Source organism: Perognathus longimembris, chromosome 4 (assembly GCF_023159225.1).
Source record: "Perognathus longimembris pacificus isolate PPM17 chromosome 4, ASM2315922v1, whole genome shotgun sequence".
NCBI lineage: Eukaryota > Metazoa > Chordata > Mammalia > Rodentia > Heteromyidae > Perognathus > Perognathus longimembris.
In genome coordinates this window covers 52,829,023-52,854,614 of record NC_063164.1, presented here as the reverse complement: position 1 = coordinate 52,854,614, position 25,592 = coordinate 52,829,023, and the positions used below count along the sequence as shown (strand labels likewise).

Below are 25,592 nucleotides of genomic sequence, written 5' to 3'. Positions count from 1 at the left end.
GTATCAAGAACATATACAGGATTCACAGACTTGGTCTCTACTGTCTCTCCGTCTCCCTTTGTTAACAATCATATATCAGGGAGATCATGCCCCTTTGTTTTCTATGTTCCAGCCTTGTCTCGCTCAACATTATTTGTTCGAGTTCTGACCATTTCCCTGCGAATAACAATATTTCACCATTCCTAATCGCCATGTAGTATTCCATTGTGTTTAAGTACCATATTTTTTGGATCCATTCGTCTGTGAGGGGGCATCTGGGTTGTTTCCATATTTTAGCTATTGTGAATTGTGCCGCGATAAACATGGAAGTACAAATGCAAATGCCTTTTTGATATCTTGGATTTTGCTGTTTAGGATAGATGCCTAGGAGTGGTATGGCTGGGTCATAGGGTAGGTCTATATTGAGCTTTTTGAGAAACCTCCATACTGTTCTCCAAAGTGGTTGTACTAATTTGCACTCCCACCAACAATGGAGAAGGGTTCCTCTTTCCCCACAGCCCCTCCAGCATTTGTTGTTTCCTGAGTTCAGAGTATAGGCCATTCTAACTGGGGTGAGGTGGTATCTCAGGGTTGTTTTTATTTGCATTTCCTTTACTAGGAGGGATGTTGAGCATTTCCTCATGTGTTTCTTTGCCATTTTTATATCTTCTCTTGTGAAGTCTCTCTTTAGCTCTTTTGCCCATTTCCTAATAGGTTTATTGGGCTTGGAGGGGCTTAGGTTTTTGAGTTCTCTGTAGATGACCGATATCAGGCCTTTGTCTGTTGCTGTGCTGGTAAATATCCTTTCCCATATCATTGGCTGTCTTTCTATTTTGGTGGCTATGTCCTTAGCTGTGCAGAAACTTTTTATTTTGTAGTAGTCCCATTTGTCGAGTCTTTCCTCTATTTGTTGTGCCCCTGGGACTCTATTCACGAAGTTCCTTCCTGTGCCTATAAGTTCTAGTGTCTTTCCTACTCTGTCCTTCAGTAGTTTCAAGGATTCAGGTCTGATGTTGAGGTCCTTGATCCATTTTGAGTTGATCTTGGTGCATGGTGATAGGCTTGGGTCTACTTTGAGTTTTCTGCATATGGCTGCCCAGTTCTCCCAGCACCAGTAGTTGAAGAGGCTATGTTTATTCCATTGTATGTCTTTAGCTCCTTTGTTGAATATCAGTTGGCTGTAAGAGTGCGGTTTTATTTCTGGGTCTTCAGTTCTAATCCATTGGTCCTCCGATCTGTTTTTATACCAATACTATGCTGTTTTTGTTATGATGGCCTTGTAGTAGAGCTTGAAGTCAGGTATTGTGATACCTCCTGCACTGCTTTTTTTGCCTAGAATTGCTTTGGCTATTCTAGGTTTTTTTGCTGTTCCATATGAATTTATGGATTGGTTTCTCTATTTCAGTGAATAATGTGGCTGGGATTTTGATAGGTATTGCATTGAATTTGTATAACAATTTGGGCAATATGGCCATTTTCACTATATTGATTCTGCCTATCCATGAGCATGGGAGGTCTTTCCATCTCCTGGTGTCTTCTTTGATTTCCCTTATTAGATTTTTGTAGTTTTCATTGAATAGGTCCGTCACGTCCTTGGTTAAGTTGATCCCTAGGTACTTTATTCTTTTTTTGGCTACTGTAAATGGAATTGTTTCCATAATTTCCTTTTCTGTTTGTCTATTGCTGGTGTACAGAAAAGCTGCTGACTTTTGTGGGTTGATTTTGTATCCTGCTACTTTGCCAAATTGGTTTATTAGGTGTAGGAGTTTGGGTACTGAGTTTTTTGGGTACTTCAGATATAAGATCATGTCGTCTGCGAATAGGGATAACTTGATTTCTTCCTTGCCGATGTGGATCCCTTTGATGTCCTCCTCTTGCCTTATTGCTATGGCTAGGGATTCCAGCACTATGTTGAACAGAAGTGGGGAGAGTGGGCATCCTTGTCTTGTTCCTGAGTTTAGGGGGAATGATTTAAGTTTCTCTCCATTTAATATGATATTAGCAGTTGGGCTGTTGTATATGGCTTTTATTGTTTTGAGGAATGTTCCATCTATTCCTGTTCTCTCCAAAGCTTTTAATAGGTATGGATGTTGTATTTTGTCAAAGGCTTTTTGGGCATCGACTGAGATAACAATGTGATTCTTGATTTTAGTTCTGTTTATGTGGTGAATTACGTTGATTGATTTACGGATGTTGAACCATCCTTGTGACTGAGGGATGAAGCCTACTTGGTCATGATGTATGATATTCTTGATCAGTTTCTGGATCCTATTAGCTAATATTTTATTGAGGAGCTTTGCATCTGTGTTCATTAGTGATATTGGTCTGTAGTTCTCTTTTTTTGTTGGATCTCTGCCTGGTTTGGGAATGAGTATGATATTAGCTTCGTAGAATGAGTTTGGGATTTCTCCCTCCGTTTCTATTTCGTGGAAGAGTTTGAGGAGTATTGGAGTTAGCTCCTCACTAAAGGTTTTGTAGAATTCGTTGGTGATTCCATCTGGGCCTGGGCTTTTCTTAGTAGGGAGGTTCTTGATTACCTCCTGTATCTCACCATAAGTTATTGGTTTATTTAGTTGATTTATTTCTTCTTGGTTCAGTTTGGGCAGTTTGTACTTCTCTAAGAATTGATCCATTTCTGTAAAGTTATTGTTTTTTGCTGAGTAGAGGTTCTGGAAATAGCTCCTTATGATTGTTTGAATATCGTGTGTACTTGTTGTAATTTTTCCTGTGGAGTCCCTGATTTTACGAATATGAGTCTCTTCTCTTCTTTTTTTTGTAAGTCTTGCAAGGGGTCTGTCAATTTTGTTTATTTTCTCAAAGAACCAGCTTTTAGTCTTATTTATTTGTTGAATGGTCTTTCTATTTTCAATCAGATTTATCTCTCCTTTAATCTTTGTGATCTCTCCCCTCCTAGTCGTTTTAGATTCTGTCATTTCTTGTTTCTCCAGTTGTTTTAGTTTCATCGTGAGTGTATTCACCTGCTCTGCTTCCATTCTTTTAATGTGGGTGCTGAGTGCAATGATCTTGCCCCTCAGTACTGCCTTAGCTGTGTCCCATAGGTTTCTTTGTGATGTGTTTTCTTTGTCATTGTGGCTTATGAATTCGTTGATTTCATCTTTAATTTGGTCTGTGGCCCAAGTGTTGGATAGCAGCGTGGGGGTTAGCCTCAAAGAGTGTGTATAGGCTCTGTGGTATCCTTTGTTGTTGAGGGTTACCTTTAATCCACTGTGATCAGATATAATACATGCGATGACGTCAATACTTTTGTATTTGCTGAGGTTCTTTGTGTGGGCTATGACGTGGTCTATTTTGGAATATGATCCATGGGCTGCTGAAAAGAAGGTGTATTGGGTCTCTGTAGGGTGGAAGGTTCTATATAGGTCTGTTAGATCCATTTGGGAAATGGTGTTATTTAGGTCCTCAGCTCCCTTACTAATCCTCTGGGTGTTGGATCTGTCTCTTGGAGAGAGAGGAGTATTAAAGTCACCCACTATGATTGTGTTTGCATCTATCTTGCTCTGTAATTCTTTGAGAATTTGCTTGACATATGTCGGGCCTCTTTTGTTTGGTGAGTATACATTTATCACCGTGATTTCTTGATTCTGGATTTTTCCTTGTATTAAAATGTGTGTCCTTCTTTGTCTTTTTGAGTGGACTTTAAAGAGAAGTCCAGCTTGTCTGAGATCAGAATGGCTACACCTGCCGTTTTGGTGGATGCATTTGCTTGGTAGATCTTGCTCCATCCTTTCACTCGAAGCCTGTTTTTGTCCCTTGCTGTAAGGTGGGTCTCTTGTAGACAGCAGATGTCAACTTTTTGTTTGCGAATCCATTCTGCCAGTCTGCTCCTCTTTATCGGGGAGTTTAAACCATTTATATTTAAAGAGATCAAGGATAAGGGTGTTTTTTCTCCTTCCATTTTCTTGGTGGGCTGTTTTTTCTTCTTCTTCTTTTTTTTCTTGTCTTTAGTGAGCTTGTGTTTCTGCTGGACTTTGGCTATTGAAGTTTCTTTCTGATTCTGTCTGTGTGTCTTTTACGATCTCTGTTGGGTGGGGTTCCCCTCTTAATATTCGCTGTAGGGCTGGTTTTTTATTTACATACTCCTTTAGCTCCTCTTTGGTGTGGAAAGATCTGGTTCTCCCTTCGAATGTGAACTCCAATTTCGCTGGATATTTGATCCGAGGTTGTAAATTGTTATTCTGGAGTACTTGGATGGTGTTCTTCCACTCACTTCGAGCTTGGTAAGTTTGTGTGGATAAGTCGGATGTTATTCGAATCCTCTTCCCATTGAAAAAAGTTTCCTTCTTCGCTTTGGCTGAATTCAGAATTTGCTCTTTAATCTTGAGGTCTGTAGTCTTGAATATTATGTGCCTTGGGGTGGCTTTCCTGGGGTCTGGCCTGCCAGGTGTCCTATAGGCTTCGGTTACCTGGATGGGGTCCCCTGTGAGATTGGGGAAGTTTTCTGCAATAACTTTTTGAGAACATGATTAAGCCCTCTGCTCTGGTATTCGGCTCCTTCTTCTATTCCAATTATGCGCAGATTATATCTCTTGTCTTTGTCCATTAGTTCCTGGATTAGTCTTCCCTGAAGCTTCACCTTTTCTTGGAGTGTGGTCATTTTCTGGTTGTTGTCAGCTGCTTCATCGTCCAGGCAAGAGATTCTGGATTCTATATGGTCTACTCTTTGTGTCATGGTTTCAATTGCGGAGTTTATGGATGTCAGAGAGCTATTTATGGTTGTCATATCAGCTCTGATCGTGGAGATTTCTTCCTTTAAAGAGTTGTATTTTAAATCTATTTTTTCATGCATTTCAATTCTTAGGATGTGGAGATTTTCTTTAAAGGCAGCTTGCATTGTATCCATTTTTGCTTCCATTTCTTTAAAGCAGGTTTGCATTGTATCCAGTTTTGCTTCCATTTCTTTCTTGGCTTCCTGGGTGTCCTTCCAGATTTCCGCTCTAAATTCCTGGAATTGTTTTCTGATTTCATTTCTGACGCTTTCGATCATTCCTGTTAACATGGCCTCATTTGCTTTTTTAGTCTCCATCTCCTCTTCAGTCGTGCTGCTTTTTGGAGCTGGTGAGTTGGCTTGCCCTTTGATGAACTGAGTTATTTTTCTTTGTGATTTGCGCATCTGGGGATCTGGATGGCGTCTCAGGTTTGGTTTGTAGCTCTTCCCTCCCTCCTGTGTAGACATGTCTATGGCAGCAGGTGCTGCCGCTGTGGCCCCACCCACCAGTGCAGGGTACGCCTACCAGAGCGGGCACTGTCGCTGGGGGCCCCGCCCTCCTGTGCGCTGTGCGTCCACTGCAACAGGCACTTCGGCGGGATATGCCTCCCAGAGCAAGTCCTGGGTTGTTGGGTTGTGCTTGCGCCCTCCCACGAGTCCGTTGGGAGGGGCGGTATGTGTGGGGTCCAGTGGGATCGACTGTCTGTGTGTAGCTTGGCACCTTCAGACCTCACCTCTGCTGTGAGTGGGGGACGTGATCAGGCTCAGGTGACCCTGCTGGGCTGGTATTGTCCACCAGTGCCTGTGGTTTTAGTTGTAAGAGTCTGTGAGGTCCAGGTGCCTCGGGTGGGGTTTGCACAACCAGCCATCTCCCCGGCCCCTGTTGGGAAGGGGGCGGGGCCGGTTCTGCCAGTTCAGGAACCTGTGGGGTGTTGGTGCTGCTGAGCCCTTCCCCTGCTAAACTGACTTCCCAGCGCCTGATGGGAGCTTCCCCGCCTGATTTGGGGATTCTTTGTTCCCTCAGGGGTGGGGGCGGGGGAGGGAGGGCACTCACGTTTGCTGCTTTGTGTGTGTGTCCCGCGCAGCCGTTGGCCCTCCAGGGGTTGGCTAAGTGTCGTGGTGGCTTCCCTGGTTCCCGATTTCTGCCGTGCTGGGTTCCCTTGTCCGAACCCGGTATGGACCCGAACTTCTCGTCGTTGCCGGTGTGTATCTTGGTCCGCACCCTGCCTTGTGTTTGTGGGGTCTCCAACTATATGAATTCTGCGCTCCTGGCAGCCTGTCTGCCAATCGCCGGGTTCCCCTTTCCCAGCCTGACCCTGTTTGGGCCAGGGTCGGCTGGTGCGGGGAGGGTGCCCCGGTGAATCTCCAGCTCCGTGTAGGTTTTCGGTTCTTCTTTTTTGCTCCTTTTTGTTTTCCTGTGTTTCTCCACTGCTTCTGGCTGCTGGTTTAGCTGGGTTCTTGATGGGGTGTTGGGTGTTGGAGTTCCCAGCTCACTATGCCGTTGGAGTGAGTCGGGATGCCTCCCTATTCTATCGGCGCCATCTTTCCTGTCTCACAACATTAGATTCTTAAGAGTGGCCTAGGTAGTACAGGTAGGTGGAAGGATATGTAAGCAAAAGCCACAGCCCCTTTATTTATGTACGGAGCTACTCTTTTTTGGGGGCGGGGGGGGGCGGGAGACAGGCCTCAAACTCATGATCCCTCTGCTCTGCCTCAGCATCCTAAGTACTGGGATTACAAGAGTGTACTACTATATCTGGCTCTAAGTAAGATTTTAAAGGATTATACTTTTTTTTTAAAGTATACTGTTGAAGGACTAAAGGTAAAAATGGCTTAAGACAAAACCTGCCTCTTGCCTTGGAGGTGGCAGTGCTCCTAGGGGTGGTAAGCCCTGGGTGGGGATAGATGCTCAGGAGCATGTATTCCTATCTGCTTAGGATGGCTGTTGACTCTTCATTTTTTATTTATTAATTATAAAATTTTTTGACATGGTGTTGTGCAAAAGGGGTGCAGTTACATAATAGGGCAGTGTGTACATTTCTTGTGATATCTTACACCCTGTTTTTCTTTCCCTTCCCTAGGTCAGTTAGACATATATACAATACACAGTGTATCAAAAACATATACAGTATCCATATGGCCTACACCAAAGGAAATTCACTTAGGACTTTAAATGAAACGTCAACAATAGAGTTTGCTTATCCTTATGAACATACATACATAGCTTTTGAGCTATTGTGATACACTTAGAGGTCTATTTTTGACCTTTATATGTTGAGTAGTTGTTTGGTTTTAGTTACATAATGTAGGGTCGCTGACCCAAACCTGTGGGAAATACCATTTAACAAGAAGGTTTTGGTTTCGCCGACCTGGTTTCTACTGTCTCCCCCTTCCTCCACCTTAACAATCATATATCAAGAAGATCATGCCCCTTTGTTTTCTGTGTTCTAGGCTTGTCTTGCTCAACATTATTTGTTCAAGTTCTGACCATTTCCCTGCGAATACCAATATTTCACCATTTCTAATCGCTATGTAGTATTCCATTGTGTATAGGTACCACAGTTTTTGGATCCATTCATCTGTGGAGGGGCATCTGGGTTGTTTCCATATTTTGGCTATTGTGAATTGTGCAGTGATAAACATGGAAGTGCAGATGTCTTTTTGACATCTTGAGGCCTGTTGTTCAGGATAGATGCCTAGGAGTGGTATGGCTGGGTCATAGTTTATGTCTATGTTGAGCTTTTTGAGGAACCTCCATACTGTTCTCCAGAGTGGTTATACTAATTTGCACTCCCACCAACAATGGAGAAGGGTTCCTCTTTCCCCGCACCCCCTCCAGCATTTGTTGTTGCCTGAGTTCAGAGTATAGGCCATTCTAACTGGAGTGAGGTGGTATCTCAGGGTTGTTTTTATTTACATTTCCTTTACTTCCAGGGATGTTGAACATTTCCTAATATGTTTCTTTGCCATTTTTATCTCTTCTCTTGTGAAGTCTCTCTTTAGCTCCTTTGCCCATTTCCTAATTGGTTTACTGGACTTGGGTGATAGTTTTTTTAGTTCTCTGTAGATGACGGATATTAGGCCTTTGTGTGTTGCTGTGCTAGTAATGATCCTTTCCCATATGGTTGGCTGTCTTTCTAGTTTGGTGGCTATGTCTTTAGTTGTGCAGAAACTTTTTATTTTGTAGTAGTCCCATTTGTCGAGTCTCTCCCCTATCTGTTGTGCCCCTGGAACTATATACAGGAAGTTCCTTCCTGTGCCTATAAGTTCTAGCGTCTTTCCTACTCTGTCCTTCAGTAGTTTCAAGGATTCAGGTCTGATGTTGAGGTCCTTGATCCATTTTGAGTTGATCTTGGTGCGTGGTGATAGGCTAGGGTCTACTTTCAGTTTTCTGCATATGGCTGCCCAGTTCTCCCAGCACCAGTAGTTGAAGAGGCTATGTTTTTTCCATTGTATGTCTTTAGCTCCTTTGTCAAATATCAGCTGACTGTAAGAGTTCGGTTTTATTTCTGGGTCTTCAATTCTATTCCATTGGTCTTCACGTCTGTGTTTATACCAATATCAGGCTGTTTTTGTTATGATGGCTCTATAGTAGAGCTTGAAGTCTGGTATTGTGATACCTCCTGCACTGCTTTTTTTGCCTAGAATTGCTTTGGCTATTCTAGGTCTTTTGCTGTTCCATACGAATTTATGGGTTGCTTTCTCTATTTCAGTGAAGAATGTAGCTGGGATGTGGTTGGGGATGAGTATAATATTAGCTACATAGAATGAGTTTGGGATTTCTCCCTCTGTTTCTATTTCGTGGTAGAGTTTGAGGAGTATTGGTATTAGCTCCTCACTAAAGGTTTTATAGGCTTCATTGGTGAATCCATCTGGGCCTGGGCTTTTCTTTGTTGGGAGGCTCTTGATTACCCCCTGTATCTTGCTGTAAGTTATTAGTTTATTTATTTGATTTATTTCATCTTGATTCAGTTTGGGCAGTTTATACTTCTCTAAGAATTGATCCATTTCTGTAAAATTATTGTTTTTTAGTGAGTAGAGGTTCTGGAAATAGTTCCTTATGATTGTTTGAATATTGTGTGTATTTGTTGTAATTTTTCTGGTAGAGTCCCTGATTTTACGGATATGAGTTTCTTCTCTTCTTTTTTTTTGTAAGTCTTGCGAGGGGTCTGTCAATTTTATTTATTTTCTCAAAGAACCAGCTTTTAGTTTTATTTATTTGTTGAATGGTCTTTCTATTTTCAATCAGATTTATCTCTTCTTTAATCTTTGTGATCTCTCTCCTCCTAGTCATTATAGATTCGATCATTTCTTGTTTCTCTGGATGTTTTAGTTTCATCGTGAGGTTATTCACCTGCTCTGCTTCCATTCTTTTAATGTGAGTGCTGAGGGCAATGATCTTGCCCCTCAGTACTGCCTAAGCTGTGTCCCATAGGTTTCTTTGTGATGTATTTTCATTGTCATTGTGGCTTATGAATTTGTTAATTTCATCCTTAATTTGGTCTGTGACCCAAGTGTTAGATAACAGTGAGGGGTTTAGCCTCCAAGTATTTGTATAGCCTCTTTGGTATCCTTTGTTAATGAGGGTTACCTTTATTCCACTGTGTTCAGATATAATACATGGGATGACGTCAATAATTTTGTATTTGCTGAGGTTCTTTGTGTGGGTTATGACATGATCTATTTTGAAGTATGTTCCATGGACTTCTGAGAAGAAGGTGTATTGGGTCTCTGTAGGGTGAAAGACTCTGTTCAGATCTATCAGATCCATTTGGGATATGGTGTTACTTAGGAACTTAGCTCCCTTGCTAATCCTCTGGGGGTTGGATCTGTCTCTTGGAGAGAGTGGGGTATTAAAGTCACCCACTATGATTGTGTTTGGGTCTATCTTGTTCTGTAGTTCTGTGAGAATTTGCTTGACGTATGTAGGGCCTCTTTTGTTCGGTGAGTATAAATTTATCACCGTGATGTCTTGATTCTGGATTTTTCCTTGTATTAAAATTAGTGTCTTTCTTTGTCTTTTTGAGTTGATTTTAATGAGAAGTCCAGCTTGGCTACTCCTGCCGTTTTGATAGGTGTGTTTGCTTGGAAGGTCTTGCTCCATCCTTTCATTCGGAGCCTGTTTTGTCCCTTGCTGTAAGATGGGTCTCTTGAAGAAAATAGATGGGAAATTTTTGTTTACAGATCCACTCTGTCAATCTGCTCCTCTTTATCAGAGAGTTTATACCATTTATGTTCAAAGAGATCAAGGATAAGAGTGTTTTTTTCCCCTTCCATTTTCCTGTTAGGCTGTTTTTCCTCTCCTTTTTTTTCTTGTCTTTATTGAGCTGCTCTTTCTGTTGGGTTCTGGCTATTATAGTTTCTTTCTGTTTCTGTCTGTGTGTCCTGTGCCTTTTCTGTTGGGTGAGGTTCCCCTCTTAGAATTCGCTGTAAGGCTGGTTTTTTATTCACATACTCCTTTAAATCCACTTTGCTATGGAAAGATCTGTTTTTTCCCTTGAAGGTGAATTCTAGTTTTGCTGGATGTCTAATTCTGGGTTGGCAATTGTTGGCCAGGAGGACTTGGATTGTGTTCTTCCACGCTCTTCGCTCATTGTAGATTTGTGTGGAGCGGTCTGCTGTGATTCGGATCCTTTTCCCATTATAGTATAGCTCTTTCTTCGTTTTGGCTGCATTCAAAATTTGCTCTTTATTCTTGAGATCTGAAGTCTTGATTATCATGTGCCTGGGCGAGAATTTTCTATGGTCTGGTCTGCCAGGTGTCCTATAGGCTTCGGTTACTTGGGTGAGGTCCCTTGTGAGGTTGGGGAAGTTTTCTGCAATAACTGTATTGAAAATACATTGTAGCCCTCTGCTCTGGTATTCGGCTCCTTCTTCTATTCCAATTATGCGCAGATTATATCTCTTGTCTTTGTCCACTAGCTCCTGGATTAGTCTGCCCTGGAGTTTAACCGTTTCTTGGAGTGGCTAATTTTCTGGTCCTTATCAGCTGTATTGTCGTCCAAAAAAGAGATTCGGGATTCGATATGATCAGTTCTTTGTGCTGTGGCTTCTAGTGTGGAGTTTATGGATGTCAACGAGCCAGATCACCTCTGATCATGGAAAATTCTTTCTTTAAAGAGTTGTATTTTAAATCTATTTTTTCATGCATTTTGCTTCTCAGGATGTTAAGGTCTTCCTTTTTTTTCTGACTTCCTGAAGGTTCTTTGAGAGTTCCCTTCTAAACTCCTGGAATTGTTTTCTGAATTTGTTCCTGAGGCTTTCCATCATTTCTACTATCATAGCCTCAGTTGTTTTTTTATTCTCCATCTCCTCTTCAGCCGTACTGCTTTTTGGAGCTGGTGAGTTGGCTTGACCTTTCATGAAGGTTGTAATATTTCTTTGTGATTTGCGCATCTGGAGATCTGTAGGTGGCGACCTTGGCTTGGCTTTGTGCTGGTTCCCACTGGTCCGCCACTGGGAGACTTGTTTGTGTCCTGGCTCTGGGTTTGAGTGTGGCTGTTGAACCTTACTGCCCAATGGGTGAGCCTGACTGTCTCGGTTGCTGCCGGAGTGGTCACCCTCACTCCCCTTGGGGGTGGGTAGGTTCTGTATCTTTCTCTGCAGAACAGTGCCCTGCTGTTGTGTTGTGCTGACCCTAGTGTCCCTGATGGGAATTTGCGGGTCGCTGGTTCAGAGTGGCGTGGAGACTTTTCTCTTCTTTGATTCTTTTCCCACTAGGTGCCGTGGTCAAAAGAGCTCACCTCTCAGCTTGAGAATTGCCACTGAGAGCCGGCTTGCCCACCTGTGCGGAGTGCTCTGGTCCTGGATTGTGTGTGTGTCCCGTGCTGCTGTGGGCTTTTCGGGGCTGGGGTGCTGGGTTGTGGCGATCAGTCGTTTGGTGGTGCCGATCCCGGCTCTCCCCGTCCGGCTCTCCCTGTCTGCGTCACCCAGTTCTCCTGCTGCTGTTGTCTGTTCCCGGCCGTTGGATCCCACACCTCCGGTTCTGCGCCGCCATCTGTCTCGGTCGGTCTGTGCTCCATCTGGGGCCCGTGGAGCTCCTGCTGTCTGGGCTCTGTACTCCTGGCGTGACTTTTCGGCTTTTGCTTCTCTGGTCGCTGACAGTCTGTGCTGGGTCCCCTTTCCCAGCCTGGCCCTGTTTGGGCTGGGGTCGGTGGGGGCGGGGCGGGGTGGGAAGTACCCCGGAGATTTTCCAGCTCTGTGCAGGTTATAGGCTCTTCTGTTTTTGTTCTGTTTCATTTCCTGTGTTTCTCTGTTCGGGTTGTTGGGTTTGCTGGTCTCTTGCTGGGGTGTTGTGTGTTGGAATTCCCAGCTCACTAGTCTGTTGGAGCGAGTTGGGTGCCTCCCTATTGTGACAGCGCCATCTTCTTCTCTTCTCCGTTGATTGTCTTAAGAGTCTGACTCATCTCATCTCCCTCATGCAGTAGTGCCGACGATGGAATGAATGTGGGGATCTTGGATATATTCGGGTTCGAGAATTTTCGGAGAAATTCCTTCGAGCAGCTCTGTATAAACATCGCCAATGAACAAATCCAGTACTATTTCAACCAGCATGTGTTTGCCCTTGAGCAGGTAAAGGGGAACAATGGAGCTGCTAGAGCTGATGGGAGAAGGGATGTCCAAGGGACCCACAATGGGAGGCAAAAACTCTCCTAGGCTAACAAAGGTAACCACTGGTGGCTCAGTCCTGTCAAGATGAACCGTTTAAATTTAGTCTGGGGGATAAAAAAGATCTTCATTTTTGTAGAAAGGTACATTTTTTGTCACTTGAGTGGAGCTGGTGATGAGCCAATTATTTAAATCTTACTTTGAAATGCTTGCATGTGGATTTCCCAGGGTGCTTTATTTCCTTCCATGTTAGTTAAAAATATGAGTGATGGGGTCCAATATAACACAGGATGATCTTGAATTCAGGACCTAGGCTTTTAGCACCTACCAAAGCCATGCCTTGTTTCCCATCTCTACTCCAGACATCTCAGTCCCTTGAGAGGAAGAAGGAAGATATATTCTTGGATTTCTAGAAGTGGAAATCTTGCCTCCTAAGCCCCATGCTCAGGAGGTGGTGGAACCAAGGATGTGGGGGCCCTTCTTTGCCCACGTCTACCTAAGCAGCAGAATCAGATGGGGCAGGAAGTATCCTGGGAATACTTAAACACAAAGTCACCTCCAGCAATGTGTTTCCACAGGATCTCGGCTCTTCTCCTAGATCACCTGGGTAGAACTCAGCCTTTCTTCTGTCTAGAATCCTCCCATTTATCTCCCTGGGAAAGCTGGAGGTTTTTTGTTTGTCTTCCTCCAGTTTCCTAGGTTTTAATGATTCCTTTACAGAATGAGGATAAAACACAAAATTGTAGCTTGACTTTCTGTCAAAACTTCTGGATTATGTGTTTCCAAGGCTTTGGGAAACAGCTTTTGCTAGCTTGAGCTGCCATCTATAAGTCACACTAAAGTACACATAAAAGCTAGGCACTGATGACTCACTCCTAGCTACTCAAGAGGCTGAGAATTGTGGTTCAAAGCCAGTCTGGGCAGACTCTTATGGTTCAAAGCCAGTCTGGGCAGACTCTTATTTTTAAGTCACTATCAAAAAGCCAGAAAGTGGAAATGTGGCTCTAGTGGTAGATACTAGCCTTGAGGAAAAAAGCCAAGCAAGAGTGTGAGACCCTGAGTTCAAGCTCCAAGTACATACATACACACACACACACACACACACACACACACACACACACAAATCAAACCCATCCTGTCCCTTGCACACATTCAAGGTTGCTGGAGCCAGGAAATCTAGGCCCAAGTATACTGGTGTTACCGAGGCCAGTTTGGGGATGGAGAGACTGACCCTCAGTTTCCCTCTAGATGGAGTACCAGAATGAGGGCATTGATGCCATCCTTGTGGAGTATGAGGACAACCGTCCGCTCCTGGACATGTTCCTGCAGAAGCCCCTAGGCCTGCTTGCACTCTTAGATGAGGAGAGTCGGTTTCCCCAGGCAACGGACCAGACTCTGGTTGGTAGGTACCATTTGGAAGAAGGCAGCTTGTGGCCATATCCCCAGAGGGACTGCTTTCATGAGTTCACCCTGCATGCTTTTGGTGACTGGAAAAGTCTACACCCTTGTTTTTACATTTTTATTTAATTGTAGTCTCTGATAGAATTTCTGGCTTCAAGTAATCCCTTTCCTCCATCCTATTCCTGCTGACACAAGGGCTCTCATCCTATATTGATACATTTTTTCACATTTGTCACCCTTAATTGTCACAACCAATACTTCCCTTTCCTTTCTCTTTGTACCCCCATCTCATATCTTCAACTGCGTCCTCATCCACCTCTAGTCCCCTCTGGTCCCCTGGTTTCCCACACTGTCTAGATTACTTCTACTCATGATATTCTGGCTGGTTTAGTCTTTCTTAGGCCCCCTTTTCCTATGTGAAAGTGATGGGGTACCTCCTTCAAGTATCCAAGTCCCTCTGTTCTTCCCCTGGTGTATTCTTCCTTCTAGAATCTTCCATTTGCTTGAACATCACTTCTTACCTAGGCTGTGAGATATTTGGGACCCAGGGTCCCTAGTGCGAGTGTTTCTTTAAGCCCCCATGTAATTCCTGACACCCTGAAGGCTCTTAACTCTGACCTGTGGCAATGTAGAAGCATTGGCAAGAGAGAAGCAGACAGCTTCAAGCCTTTGCCCTGGAAGGAAAATTGACTTATGGGAGCAGTTCACTTCTAGGAGTCACAGTGGGTTTCTTTTATTTATAATGATATCACCATTTGTCAAGATGAGTGGAATCAGGGTTATAAACTTCCCCTGGGATATATTCATGGTTTTACAACTACTCTGCAGAGCCTAAATTGCCCCAAGTCCATGATCTGAGTTCTTAGAGATAGCCAGAGAACATGCCATCTTAGAGCACAGCCTGTGAAGGTAAGTGCAAACCTGCCATTGAACAAGTGATCTATTTCCATCTCAGTAATCTATGAATAATTCAAGCTGGCATGTAAGCCCCTATGCTGGATCTCTCATGACTCAAGGATGATGAAGTTTGTTTTCTTATTTTTATTTAGTCAGTATTGGGATTTGAGTTCAGTGTCTTGCATTTGCTCGGTAAGAACTCTACCACTTGAGCCATGCTTTTAGATCCTTTTGATTTAGTTATTTTTTCAAATAGGTTCTTACTTTTACCCTAGACCTGAATGTGGATCTTCCTATTTACAATTTCCTGCATAGCTAGGGTAACAAGCATGTGCCACCATGTCTAGAATATTTTTATTGGTTGAGCTGAGTTCTCACAAACATTTTTGCCCAGCTACCTTTGGACCACAGTTCTCTGGGTCTTCGTCTCCCCAGTGGCTATGATTACCTATGTGGGGCACTGTCCTTGGCCTGGATACTTTTGTTTGAAAGAACCTACAATTCATATTCTAACTCTACAACATGAAAATATACAGATAAATTTGAAGACAATCTGCGATGCAAATTCTTCTGGAGACCCAAAGGAGTGGAACTGTGCTTTGGCATCCACCACTATGCTGGAAAGGTGAGTGAAGGGTGAGTGATTAGACCTAAGTAAGTGTCCGCCTTACCCTGAAGTCCTGCCCACAGGATTGCTTGTGCATTTCCTTTAAAAAAATGCTTCTTGACCCAAATCCAAACTCCCAAACTTTGCCAGTGATGCTGTTCACTGAAGCTGCTCCTGGCACAGAAGCAATTTCTCACTGGGGTAGCCCACAGAGCTGGCATCTGCCTCTCACCTGAAGGTTGGCTTAGAGCTGACAGCTCTCCAGAGAGAAACACATTATAGTTTTCTCAGTGTGCTACCATGACTATCCATAGACTAACATCATTTGGAGATGGGCGGCACAGCAGGAGGGTTAAGATCACAATGGGACACATCTTTTAGCACTTTGAACATGCCTGCAGGTCACCAACCATGGCAAGATGGAAGAGGAACACTTTCTGTAGTCCAGCGGCTGCACCTTTGCAGGGCTAATGGGCATCTCCAGTTTTCATGCAGCCAGCTCCAGTCAATTTCATGTTCCTGAAGTGAATTCATGATGGACCCAGGAAATTCTCCAGTCTTGTAGCCACACCTCATTCTTGCTTCTTCCATGAGGCCAATTGAGTTATAGCTAATTGGTTCCTGTGGGTTTATTTTTTTTTTTGAGGGCCTAGATTCAGAAAATGGATAAGAATTCAACAAAGGGCATTTGAGATTGTTTTGTTGATCCAGGATTTGTCCAAATTATCCATCATATTCATGTGATAATATGGAGGGTAATTTTTCTGACCAAGTATTGACCAAAAAGCCACTCTAATACAAGCAGAGGGCTGTGTTTCTCTGTACCTAGTATTTGATGCAGTCTACTTTGGATCTTGGTTAGAAACTGCACACTAGTTTCTGTGTTTAACTGCTTTACTCACCTTAACAACAATGTCTGACTTGGTATTAATGTCCTCTGAGTCTGAGATACCAGTGCCTACCTTGATCTCTGTGTTCTCCCTTGCCTCCCATTCATGCCCTCTTCCTGTCACCTCTCTTTGCATCTTGTCCTTTCATACCCTCTCTTCCTTTCCACCTTTCTTCATCCCCCCCTTTTTTTTGCCCTGTGTTCTTTGCTGAATTCATTTGCCATTAAAAAGTATTTTTAGACAAGAATTTGTTTGGTGTTGTTCCAGTACTTGTGCTTGAACTCAGGGCCTTGTGCACCTGTGTAGCCTTTTTTTTTTTTCTTTTTTTCTTTTTTTTTCATTTATCAAGCCAGACACTCTACCACTTAAGCCATAGTTCTGCTTTTGGGTGGTTAATTGGAAACAAGAGCTTTGTGGACTTTTCTGCCTGAGCTGGCTTCAAATTGCAATTTTCAGATCTCAGACTCTTAAATAGGTAGGATTACAGGAGTGAGCCACTGGTACCTAGATTAAATAAAAGATTCTTTGGAACAGTTTTTTTTAAACTTTCTCTGAGCTGGATCATCTGTGTTCTGAGAATTTAAAGCTGCTCAGCATCCCTGAGTGATGCAGGGCCAGTGTAGCTGGGGTGAGCTCAGAGCCCATCTGCCACCTACCACCACTCAGACTCTTGCCCCCCAGAGAATGGAGCTAGTAATACTGTTAGTGCATAGGATGGATGCTTTGCATGTGGTGAACATGTATTTTAACCATTATTCTAAGGTGATATGTCTTTGAGAGAATTCTTTTCTTCAAAGACAACTGGGCAAGAAGCCAAGGAAAATGAATTGTCAAAATGACTCCCACTCCAATGGCTCCCACTTACCCAGTGCTCTGGATTTAGGTGTGTCTCGATGATGGCTGACTAGCCAACTCACTGGTCAGCATCTTTGGTGACAATGAGTTGTCTTGGCTAACTTGCCACTTGTGGTCTGTGTTACAGGTGTTATATGATGCCTCTGGAGTTCTTGAGAAAAACAGAGACACCCTTCCTGCCGATGTGGTTGTAATCCTAAGAACATCCAAAAACAAGCTTCTCCAGCAACTTTTCTCAATCCCTTTAACCAAAACAGGTACCTGGGAACCTAATGACTCCCTATTACTTATGCAAACCAGGAGTGTTTCACAGTCTGGGGCTCAGTCACTATCGGCCTCAGTTCACTTGGAATTATTGTGAAAATTATTTCAATTCATGTTTTTTAAAAATAATTTATTTATTAATTAAACAAAATTTTTTGACAAGGTGTTGTGCAAAAGGGGTACAGTTACATAATAGGGCAGAGTATATATTTCTTGTGATATCTTACACCCTGTTTTTCTTTCCCTTCCCTAGGTCAGGTAGGCATATATACAATACACAATATACCAAAAACATGTACAGTAGCCACATGGCCTACACCAAAGGAAATTCGCCTAGGGCTTTAAATGTAATGTCAGCAATGGGTTTGCTTATCCTTGTCTTATATGAACATACATACATAGCTTTTGAGCTATTGTGATACACTGAGAGGTCTATTTTTGACCTTTATATGTTGAGTAGTTGTTTGGTTTTAGTTACATAATGTAGGGTCGCTGACCCAAACCTGGGGGAAATAGCATTTGACAAGCAGTTTTTGGTTTCACAGACCTCGTCTCTACTGTCTCCCCCTTTCCCCACCTTAACAGTCATATATCAAGAAGATCATGCCCCTTTGTTTTCTGTGTTCTAGGCTTGTTTTGCTCAACATTATTTGTTCAAGTTGTGACCATTTCCCTGCTAATACCAATATTTCACCATTTCTAATCGCTATGTAGTATTCCATTGTGTATAGGTACCACAGTTTTTGGATCCATTCATCTGTGGAGGGGCATCTGGGTTGTTTCCATATTTTGGCTATTGTGAATTGTGCAGTGATAAACATGGAAGTACAGATGTCTTTTTGATACCTTGGGACCTGTTGTTCAGGATAGATGCCTAGGAGTGGTATGGCTGGGTCATAGTGTATGTCTATGTTGAGCTTTTTGAGGAACCTCCATACTGTTCTCCAAAGTGGTTGTACTAATTTGCACTCCCACCAACAATGGAGAAGGGTTCCTCTTTCCCCCCACCCCTCCAGCATTTGTTGTTGCCTGAGTTCAGAGTATAGGCCATTCTAACTGGAGTGAGGTGGTATCTCAGGGTTGCTTTTATTTACATTTCCTTTACTTCCAGGGATGTTGAACATTTCCTAATATGTTTCTTTGCCATTTTTATCTCTTCTCTTGTGAAGTCTCTCTTTAGCTCCTTTGCCCATTTCCTAATTGGTTTACTGGACTTGGGTGATAGTTTTTTTAGTTCTCTGTAGATGACGGATATTAGGCCTTTGTGTGTTGCTGTGCTAGTAATGATCCTTTCCCATATGGTTGGCTGTCTTTCTAGTTTGGTGGCTATGTCTTTAGTTGTGCAGAAACTTTTTATTTTGTAGTAGTCCCATTTGTCGAGTCTCTCCCCTATCTGTTGTGCCCCTGGAACTATATACAGGAAGTTCCTTCCTGTGCCTATAAGTTCTAGCGTCTTTCCTACTCTGTCCTTCAGTAGTTTCAAGGATTCAGGTCTGATGTTGAGGTCCTTGATCCATTTTGAGTTGATCTTGGTGCATGGTGATAGGCTAGGGTTTACTTTGAGTTTTCTGCATATGGCTGCCCAGTTCTCCCAGCACCAGTAGTTGAAGAGGCTATGTTTATTCCATTGTATGTCTTTAGCTCCTTTGTTGAATATCAGTTGACTGTAAGAGTGCGGTTTTATTTCTGGGTCTTCAATTCTATTCCATTGGTCTTCACGTCTGTTTATACCAATACCAGGCTGTTTTTGTTATGATGGCCTTGTAGTAGAGCTTGAAGTCTGGTATGGTGATACCTCCTGCACTATGTTTTTTGCCTAGAATTGCTTTGGCTATTCTAGGTCTTTTGCTGTTCCATATGAATTTATGGGTTGCTTTCTCTATTTCAGTGAAGAATGTGGCTGGGATTTTGATGGGGATTGCATTGAATTTGTATAACAATTTGGGCAATATGGCCATTTTCACTATATTGATTCTGCCTACCCATGAGCATGGGAGGTCCTTTCTCCTCCTTGTGTCTTCTTTGATTTCCCTTTTTAGATTTTTATAGTTCTCATTAAATAGGTCCTTCACGTCTTTGGTTAGGTTGATCCCTAAGAACTTTATTATTTTTTTAGCTATTGTAAATGGTATTATTTCCATAATTTCCTTTTCTGCTTGTACTTGCTGGTGTGCAGAAAAGCTGCTGACTTTTGTGGATTGATTTTGTATCCTGCTACTTTGCCAAAATGCTTTATTAGGTGTAGGAGTTTGGGGACTGAGTTTTTTGGGTACTTCAGATATAAGATCATGTCGTCTGCGAATAGGGATAGCTTGATTTCTTCTTTTCCAATGTGGATCCCTTTGATGTCCTCTTGCCTTATTGCTATGGCTAGGGATTCCAGCACTATGTTGAAAAGAAGTGGGGAGAGTAGGCATCCTTGTCTTGTTCCTGAGTTTAGGAGGAATGATTTTAGTTTCTCCCCATTTAATATGATATTAGCAGTTGGTCTGTTGTATATGGCTTTTATTATTTTGAGGAATGTTCCATCTATTCCTGTTTTCTCCAGAGCTTTTAATAAGTATGGAGGTTGTATTTTGTCAAAGGCTTTTTGGGCATCGACTGAGATAACAATGTGATTCTTGATTTTAGTTCGGTTGATGTGGTGAATTACATTGATAGATTTACGGATGTTGAACCATCCTTGTGACTGTGGGATGAAGCCTACTTGGTCATGATGTATAATTTTCTTGATCAGTTTCTAGATCCTGTTAGCTAATATTTTATTGAGGAGCTTTGTGTCTGTGTTCATTAGTGATATTGGTCTGTAGTTCTCTTTTTTTGTTGGGTCTTTGCCTGGTTGGGGATGAGTATAATATTAGCTTCATAGAATGAGTTTGGGATTTCTCCCTCTGTTTCTATTTCGTTGTAGAGTTTGAGGAGTATTGGTATTAGCTCCTCACTAAAGGTTTTATAGACTTCATTGGTGAATCCATCTGGGCCTGGGCTTTTCTTTGTTGGGAGGCTCTTGATTACCCCCTGTATCTTGCTATAAGTTATTGGTTTATTTATTTGATTTATTTCTTCTTGATTCAGTTTGGGCAGTTTATACTTCTCTAAGCATTGATCCATTTCTGTAAAATTATTGTTTTTTAGTGAGTAGAGGTTCTGGAAACAGTTCCTTATGATTGTTTGAATATCGTGTGTATTTGTTGTAATTTTTCCGGTGGAGTCCCTGATTTTACGGATATGAGTTTCTTCTCTTTTTTTTGTCTTGCGAGGGGTCTGTCAATTTTATTTATTTTCTCAAAGAACCAGCTTTTAGTTTTATTTATTTGTTGAATGATCTTTCTATTTTCAATCAGATTTATCTCTTCTTTAATCTTTGTGATCTCTCTCCTCCTAGTCATTTTAGATTCGATCATTTCTTGTTTCTCTAGATGTTTTAGTTTCATCGTGAGGTTATTCACCTGCTCTGCTTCCATTCTTTTAATGTGAGTGCTGAGGGCAATGATCTTGCCCCTCAGTACTGCCTTAGCTGTGTCCCATAGGTTTCTTTGTGATGTATTTTGGTAGGTGCATTTGCTTTGAAGATCTTGCTCCATCCTTTCATTCGGAGCCTGTTTTTGTCCCTTGCTGTATGATGGGTCTCTTGAACACAACAGATGGGAAATTTTTGTTTACAGATCCACTCTGTCATTCTGCTCCTCTTTATCGGAGAGTTTATACCGTTTATATTCAAAGAGATCAAGGATAAGAGTGTTTTTTTCCCCTTCCATTTTCCTGTTAGACTGTTTTTCCTCTCTTTTTTTTTCTTGTCTTTAATGAGCTGCTCTTTCTGTTTTGCTCTGGCTATTGTAGTTTCTTTCTTTTTCTGTCTCTTTGTCCTGTATGATTTCTGTTGGATGGGATTCCCCTCTTCAAATTTGCTGTAAGGCTGGTTTTTTATTCACATATTCCTTTGGATCCTCTTTGCTATGGAAAGATCTGGTTTTTCCCTCGAATATGAATTGTAGTTTTGCTGGCTCTCTAATTCTGGGTTGGCAATTGTTGGCCTGTAGGGCTTGGATTGTGTTCTTCCATGCTCTTCGCTAGTTGTAGGTTTGTGTGGAGCGGTCTGCTGTTTTTCGGATCCTTTTCCCATTGTAATAAACCTCTTTCTTCGCTTTGGCTGCATTCAAAATTTGCTCTTTATTCTTGAGATCTGAAGTCTTGATTATTATTTGCCTGGGCAAGGATTCTCTAGGGTCTGGTCTGCCAGGCGTCCTATAGGTTTTGGTTATCTGGGTGAGGTCCCTTGTGTGATTGGGGAAGTTTTCTCCAATGACTTTATTGATGATAATTTCTAGCCCTCTGCTCTGGTATTCTGCTCCTTCTTCTATTCCAATTATGTGCAGATTATATCTCTTGCCTTTGTCCACTAGCTCCTGGATTAGTCTGCCCTGAAGTTTAACAGTTTCTTGGAATGTGGTAATTTTCTGGTCCTTATAGGCTGCATCATCATCCAAGAGAGCAATTCGGGATTCAATATGGTCCATTCTTTGTGCTGTGGATTCAAGTGTGGAGCTATTTATGGTTGCCAGATCAGCTCTGATCATGGAAATTTCTTCCTTTAAAGAGTTTTATTTTAAATCTATTTTTTCATGCATTTCGCTTCTAAGGATGTTAAGGTCTTCTTTAACAGAGATTTGCACTGTGTCCATTTTTGCTTCCATTTCTTTCTTGACTTCCTGAAGGTCCTTCGAGACTTACATTCTAAACTCCTGGAATTGTTTTCTGAACTTGTTCCTGAGGCTTTCCATCATTTCTGCTATCATAGCTTCAGTTGTTTTTTTATTCTCCATCTCCTCTTCAGTTGTACTGCTTTTTGGAGCTGGCAAGTTGGCTTGCCCTTTCATGGAATTTGTAATAGTTCTTTGTGATTTGAGCATCTGGAGATCTGTAAGTGGCTTCCTTGGCTTGCCTTTGTGCTGGTTCCCGCTGGTCCGTCAGTGGGAGGCTTGTTTGTGTCCTGGTTCTGAGTTTGAGTGTGGCTTTTGAACCTTACTGCCCAATGGGTGAGTGTGACTGTCTCAGTTGTTGCCAGGGTGGTCACCCTCACTGCACTTGGGGGTGGGTAGGTTCTGTATCTTTCTCTGCAGTATAGTGTCCTGCCGCTGTGTTGTGCTGACCCTAGCGTGCCCCTGGTGGGGGTTTGCTGGTCGCTGATTCAGCGTGGCGTTGAGACATTTCTTTCATTCTTTTTTCCACTCGGTACCTTGGTTAGAGGAGCTCACCTCTCAGATTGAGATTTGCCTCTGAGAGGCGGCTTGCCCACCTGTGTGGATTGCTCCTGTCAGAGCAGGTGTTTCTGTTGAGGGGTGGCTCGCCCACCTGTGGGGAATGCACCTGTCAGAGCGGGTGCTGTCGCTGGGGGCTCTGCCCACCTGTGCGGAGTGCACCTATCAGAGCAGGCACTGCTGCTGGGGGGCCCTGCCCACCGGTGCGGGGTGCGCCTATCAGAGTGGGTGTTGTAGTTTGCCCGCTTGTGCGCTCCACGGGGGGTGGGGAGGGGGTTGGGCAGGAGATCCTCCTGCTGAGGGCTAGCATGCTGGCCCAGGCTGGCCCTCAGTGGTGGTGGTGGGGAAACCTGCATGTTCAGTCTAGTGCTTCCTTTGGGGATGTGCTACCCCAAGTTGTTGGAGGGTGCTTGTGCCCTCTCGCGAGTTTGCTGTGGGGGTGGTATGCGTGGGCCCCAGCAGGTTCAAGTGTCTGGGCGCAGGTTAGTGCCCACAGACTCTCTGCGCCTCCGCTGTGAGTGGGGCATGTGTTCGGGCCCAGGTGTCCCTGCTGGGCTGGTATTGCACACCAGCGAGCCTATGACTGTTGTTGAAATAGTCCTCGAGGACCAGGTGCCTCAGGTGGGGCTTCCAATGCCTACCGGTCCCCGGGCCCCTCCTGGGGAGGGGGTGTGGCCGGTGTGGCCAGGTTCAGGCTCCTCTGCTGGGGCTTTCGGGGGGATGCCTGAATAAGGTGTTTCCCGGTCCCCTTGTAGGGCACTGCTCTGCCTCTGCTAGTTCCTGTGTCCTCCCAGAGGCTGTAGGGTCCTAGAGCCACCAGACATGGGGCTCCTTTGTTCCCTTGGTGTAGGGAGGGGGCGGGAGGGAGTTCTAGCTTCTTTGTAGGGTTTGGGTCTCTGTTAGAGCTGGTCTCCCATTGGCGGGGGGTGAGGGGGCGGAAGGTAATGGGGAACTTACTGGTCCTGGATTGTGTGTGTGTCCCACGCTGCTGTGGGATTTTCGGGGCTGGGGTGCTGGGGTGTGGTGATCGGTCGTTTGGTGGTGGTGGTTCCAGCTCTCCCTGTCTGGCTCAGCTCTCCCCGTCTGCACCGCCCGGTTCCCCTGCTGTTTATGTCTGATCCCGGCTGTTCTGTCCCGCACCTCGGGTCCCTCGCCGCTGTCTGTCTCGGTCGGTCTGTGCTCGGTCTGGGGTCTGTGGAGCTCCTGCTGTCTGGACTCTGCACTCCTGGCGTGACTTTTCAGCTGTTGGTTTGCTGGCGCTGGGTCCCCTTTCCCAGCCTGGCCCTGTTCGGGCCAGGGTTGGCGGGTGGCGGGGGTACCCCGGAGATTTTCCGGCTCTGTGCAGGTTATAGGCTCTTCTTTTTTTTGTTCTTTTTCATTTCCTGTGTTTCTCTGTTGCTTCTGGTTGTTGGTTTTGCTGGATTCTTGATGGGGTGTTGGGTGCTGGAGTTCCCAGCTCACTATTCAGTTGGAGCAAGTTGGGGTGCCTCCCTATTGTGACGGCGCCATCTTCCCTCTCTCTTAACTTGTGTTTTAAGTAAGGGGAGCATGGCAAATCAAAGGTCATCTGATTGTGGGATCCTCAGAGATCATTTGGTTCCATTTCCCACCTAGTTGGCAACCATAGCCCACCATCTAACCAACTGGAATATGTCTACCTTCCCTACTGTCAACTCCTGTGGAGTTGCTCTGTCGGTTCTCATGCCAGGAGATAGAAAACCAGGGCCAAGCATGGGAATTCATGGGTCTTCAATGTTTTGCCAAATGAATTCTAAGTGGGACAAGCTTCTTTGATTTACCTGGGGTCCTGCTGCCTTTGGCTGGTCAGCCAATTCTCAGCTTTAGTATCCAGGCTTGTGATTGAAGCAAGGTCTGGGAAGAGATATGTGTATGCTTCTTAGAAAGATTGGGAAAAATCCCTCTCTCTATTTTCTGTGCCAGTCCTAGCGCTTGAACTCAGGGTCTAGGTGCTGTCCCTAAGGTTTTGTGCTCAAAGCTAGAGCTCTACCATTTGAGCTACAGTTCCACTTAATTGGAGATAAGAATTTCACCGACTTTCCTGCCTTGGCTGGCTTTGAACCGTGATCCTCAGATCTTAGCCTCCTGAATAGCTAGGATTAGAGGTGTGAGCCACCAGTACCCAGCTGAGAAATCTCTTCATCATCACTCATTGTTTCCTCTTCTTCCCTTATCACTTTTTAAATCCTTGTCATGGACCATACAGGACCTTTGTCATCCTGAAGAGAGTGACTACAGGTCTGAATTTTAGCACCATTGAGTGTAATGAAAACCCTAGCTAAAGAAAACAAAGCTACAGGATATAACCTTGGGAGGAAAGTTGAAGTCAGGCACTTAGCTTTCTTTAGGGTGCTTCTATAAACAAAATTAGTAGCAGGGTGCCCATGGGAAGCTTCCCTCTTACTTCCTTTCCACATCCTCTTTGGGAACAGTAGGATTTAATTTATTTTGTACTTGAGGGAGTTCCTGGGCAGGAGTGTGCAGGATTGGCCAGCATTTCCCTCTAGTGACTCAAGAGCCCAGGGTCTTCCTGTGGCCATCTCCACGCTCAGGCATGGCCATCGCTTAGGGATATACTAATATCCATTCAAATGATTCACCAGTTTGTGCTTACACTCTTACATAAACATAGATAATGGCTGGTCTAATCTGTTATAACTGGAATTTCCAAATTTTCAACATTTGGCAAGATAGAAACAATTTTACATCTAAGGCCACTAGGTGGTACTATGCAGAAAGCAAGGCTATACAAGGAGCAGTCTGTTCTAGAGTTGCCTGAATTCCAGAGAAGTGGAACAAAGAGAGCCTCCACAGCGGTTTCTCTTTTCTCTTCTCTTCCCTTTTCTTCCTTCACCATTTTTATTTCATTTTCTTTTATATGTATTTTTTCTATTTTTATTTTCTACCTTCTTTATTTTCTTCCAAAGAGATGACAACTTTTAATGAATCTTTCCTTTGAGCTCTACTCTATATCACCCCAGGGGAAAGAAAGATTTAAAAAGTTAGGAACAAACTAGATATCCTGACAAGCTTCTTTCTATTCCTGGGGTTACATGTATATTGTGCAGAATAATTCATTTTGAAATCCT

At 43.6% G+C, this 25,592-nt stretch overlaps 1 protein-coding gene across 1 annotated transcript in view; it reads left to right on the top strand.

The window, feature by feature from the left end:
- Positions 1-25,592, top strand: part of Myo3b (myosin IIIB) — a 408,218-nt gene that overhangs the window by 170,371 nt on the left and 212,255 nt on the right. The window contains exons 18-21 of the mRNA XM_048345752.1: positions 12,130-12,277; positions 13,562-13,715; positions 15,148-15,236; positions 17,091-17,220. Of these exons, the coding sequence (XP_048201709.1) occupies positions 12,130-12,277; positions 13,562-13,715; positions 15,148-15,236; positions 17,091-17,220 (521 nt within the window). The remainder of the gene's footprint in view (positions 1-12,129; positions 12,278-13,561; positions 13,716-15,147; positions 15,237-17,090; positions 17,221-25,592) is intronic.